This window comes from Solanum verrucosum, unplaced genomic scaffold (assembly GCF_900185275.1).
Source record: "Solanum verrucosum unplaced genomic scaffold, falcon-dt-bn FXZP01000103.1, whole genome shotgun sequence".
Taxonomy (NCBI): Eukaryota; Viridiplantae; Streptophyta; class Magnoliopsida; order Solanales; family Solanaceae; genus Solanum; species Solanum verrucosum.
The window spans coordinates 1410845-1414653 of record NW_026020048.1 but is presented as its reverse complement, the minus strand read 5'-3'; the positions used below and the strand labels follow the sequence as shown (position 1 = coordinate 1414653).

General features: G+C 39.4%; 1 protein-coding gene across 1 annotated transcript; it reads right to left on the bottom strand.

Moving 5' to 3' along the window:
- Window positions 1–1431: 1431 nt before the first annotated feature.
- LOC125822039 (protein RTF1 homolog) lies at window positions 1432–3450 on the bottom strand. Its single transcript, XM_049501417.1, has one exon. It carries the CDS (start codon window positions 3422–3424, stop codon window positions 1466–1468), a length of 1959 nt encoding a protein of 652 aa, XP_049357374.1. The 5' UTR covers window positions 3425–3450; the 3' UTR covers window positions 1432–1465.
- Between the last annotated feature and the right edge of the window lie 359 nt (window positions 3451–3809).

The following is a 3809-nucleotide window of genomic DNA, read 5'->3' as shown; positions in this document are numbered from 1 at the left end:
ACATTTGAATGGGACGATTTTAAAGCGCACTCTTCATTCATTTTATTTTTTTTATGACAAGGAAAATTCGCATCGCTATTCTTTGGGTGCGCACAGGACAAAACCCCCGCTCCCATGTAATAACTCGCAAACCACATAGGAGAGGTAACCCGCACTACGCAAGTCCTGTGCGACAAGCTCGACCCAGAAGACAAACCCTCAGCAAATGGCAAAGAATTTCGAACTTGAGACCTCCAACATGAAAGTCTCAAGATCATCAAAAATTCACAATCCAATATTAAGAGCTTCGATTGAATCGATATTGATATACCGATTCACCCTACTAACAACCGCCGAACTATGGAGAAAAGTTAGCAAAGAAGAATCAAGAGAACATTAAAACAAACTTGATGAATAAAATTTCTTTTTCTTTTAATTTTATGGTTGCAGTTTATTTTTCATACTAAGAGAAAATTTATTGCGAACGATAATAAATTGAACACGTTACTTTCCTATTTCATTTTCCAAATGTTAGTATCAATTGAATGAGGTGATAGGAAAGGGAAAGGGTTAAAAATGAGCCATTAAAATCCTTCACACGGTAATGTTAGCCATTTAAAGGTACAATACTTGCTTTATGTTATTTGTATCAGTAATTGATTTATGAATGAATGCTTTTGGAGTGGACGGTCTAAGTTTTAATCCTAAAACTATGTGCCTATGACTTCGATGTTTATTCCAAATTAGCGTACTTATGCCTCTTTTGGGTATGCCAATATGTCATGTCATTAGAAATACTTATTCATAGTGTTTATATCGAATTGATAAATACTTGGGACTTTTACATGTATTTTTATAAGGTAATCGTGATTAATTGATTTATAAGTTGATTTCACTTTACATTTCACCGTGATAAATTCATATAATTTAGTGTAAACATTCGGCTGTATTTCTGTCATGTGGAATAAATGTCAATCATTGTCCCATGTTCAATCATTATTGCCAAATTGATTGTCCTTTTTGGGAATTGCAACAAATTTGGGAAAGCAAAATCACAAATTATACCAGTGTAATTTTCTTTTGCTTTTTGGGTAAACAAGGTTCATATCAGTGCATTTTTTTGGGGTAATTTATCTAGGTGCTGGTACTACATCGTCTCTCTTGAAATTTTTAGGACAAGTTCTAAGTTTTCACCAGAAATTATAATATATAGAAAAATCGAAGAGCTCAAACACGACTTTTTGTTAGCGTATGGGAGGTAAATACTCGGAATTTTTGAAAAATAAAGAGTGCTATTCTCAGTAAAGCTTAAAAGACCTCTGGTAGACCAGGTCTTTGTTATAGCAGCATAAATTGAAGAACAGTCTCAACATATTTAATATAGCAGTAACTGTATTCTTAATTCACAGCTAGTACATGAATCCCCAGTAACAACAATTGAAAGGGAAGAACAATTCATTTGGCTTAATAACAAAAGCTGTAAATCTCAAAGGAGTCCTCTCCTTCTCTTGTAGTCACTAACACTTAAAGTTAGTACATGTCTTCTCCCATCGTTCTCAGGAACGCTACATCCAACAGTTGCTTCTATCCTCTGTTTGCGAGCCATGAATCCTGCTTGGCCTCCTTGAGACCCTCCAAACTTCTGAAGTACAGCCAACGAGATAGGCAGATCAAAATCATGTAGCGTATTTGATTCTGTTCCTTGATCTACTGGAGCATTTGTGTCCACCAACTTCCCAGCGCCTGCTGCAGCCTGCAAGGCTGCTGCTGTAGCTGCCATTCCTCCGTCAGCAGTTCCACTAGCCCCATTGTTATCTTCAGCTGCCAATGCTGCAGCAGCAGCAGCTTCACCATTGGATGCACCTTCTGCTTCTTCATTAGCACCTTTTGCAAAATAATTTGTAGACCTAGTCCACCTTCTAGAGAAGGGATCATACCCAGCCTGACCAGCTTTCAACAGTTGATTCACTGGTCTGAGTTCTGATGCATTTTTGAAATTCTCGACCCTATTCTTCCGGTTCATCTCAGCTAGCCTGCGGGCCTTGTCATCTTTCTCTTGAACCTTCCTGCTATCCTCCAGTTCCTGCAGTCTTGCCTTAATCCTCTCCACCTCTGCTTCGTCATTCTTCATTTTGGCCACTTCCATATCCCTCCTCAAACGATCCTTCTCAGCAGCAACATTAAGTGGCCTCCAAGTTGCAGATTTTTTCTGCTGCAACATCTGCTTTACAGTGTCAGCAGAGTAAACAAATGTGTTAGATTTCTGTATGGCCTCTTTTTTTTCCAACACATCTTGTTTACTAGGCATACGACCACCACTTCGTTCTACTTCCCTTACCCACTGATCAAACTCATCCCTCAGAGGAGGAGAGTCTGAAACCATAGCCATCTGCCACCTAGCAGCAGAGTTTTCATTGCCCCAAACAACATTTAGAAATTTGGATGTGGTTTTATTTTCTAGCTTGTATTGTCGATTAGGATCTGAAGAATCAACATTGCGGACCACACAGAGCCTATAGATAGGACCAGACCTTGACCTCCCAATGCCAACTCTTACGAAGCAACCCACAATTAACTCATCAAAGAAGGGCTCCATAAACCATTTTGCCAGTTTTGAACGACGAATAGAGATTTCTTTTATATCCTCAAACGTTGGCAACTGTGACTCCGGTGATGACTTGTCATCATCACTGTCATCCATTCCATCATCAGCTGATGAATCTCCCTCATTACTATGTGAATCACTTTCTCCCCTGGTAGGACTACTACCTAGGGTTGCAGCTGTAAAACTTCTACGTTTGATAGGTGAGTAACCCCTGCCTCCAGAACCTTTTCTAGCTGCATCCCTTAGCTTGAATTGACCCTCAGGATCCTGCTGCTGTCTTGCTCGTTTTGCTCGTATCTCATTCAATGCATCATCTCTGTCAGCTGCCCTATCCAAAGCTCTTGTTGATGAGCGCATGCCACGAGAATGTGAAGGAGGTGAGCTTTGTTTCCTTGGTTGGGCCCGATCCTTGATCATTTTGTCATGCAGACTCCTGTCAGATTTCTTCGCTGCACGATCAGTCAATATCATTTCTCTTTCCAGTTCAGTCATCTGAGCAAGCTTTTGCCGGTCATCATCGTCCTTGTAAAGATCACTGCCAATAGAATCATCATCACTCTCATTGCCATAACCATCTCCATCATTACCTTCTCCATGACTGCTATGATCATCATCTCTTTCTTGAGGGTCCAATCTCTTCTTAAGAGGAACTTGTGAACCAGAAAGCTTTCGACCTGAATACCCACGACCATCATCAGAGTCATCATCCCTGGAATCACTTCCATCATCAGAATATGAACTCTTGTGATGTCTTCTAGATGATTGAGGTGGACGATTCCTTCCACCAGTATTCGTTCTACCAGCAGCCTCCAAGAGCAAATCAGTTAACTCTTCTTCCATGGTCTTCTATTCCACTCAGCCACTTGCGAAAATAACAACTTCAAAAATCACTAAAAAAAATCAACAATTTCGACAAATTATAAACACAACAACAATCAATTTGACTATAACCTGAAAGAAGAAGAACAAAACCACCAAACAAGGAAATATAAAACTCTCAGTCAAACCTCAAAGCACCGAATACTAACCCTAAGTCTGGATACAGAATACAAACCCTAAGTCTGGATACAGAATGCAGTAGAACAAGGAATTAAACTATTCTGCTGAGCAAATAAACAGATAAGCATTGATTCAGATCCATTCAACTCTATCAATCATTCTAAAATTTCAAATTTCTGTTCAATCAAGTCTAAAATTTACCATACACAAAATTGGCAAAGGAATA

Excerpts from the sequence above, each read along its gene's own strand:
- LOC125822039 (XM_049501417.1), bottom strand. The coding sequence starts at position 3,424 with ATGGAAGAAGAGTTAACTGATTTGCTCTTGGAGGCTGCTGGTAGAACG.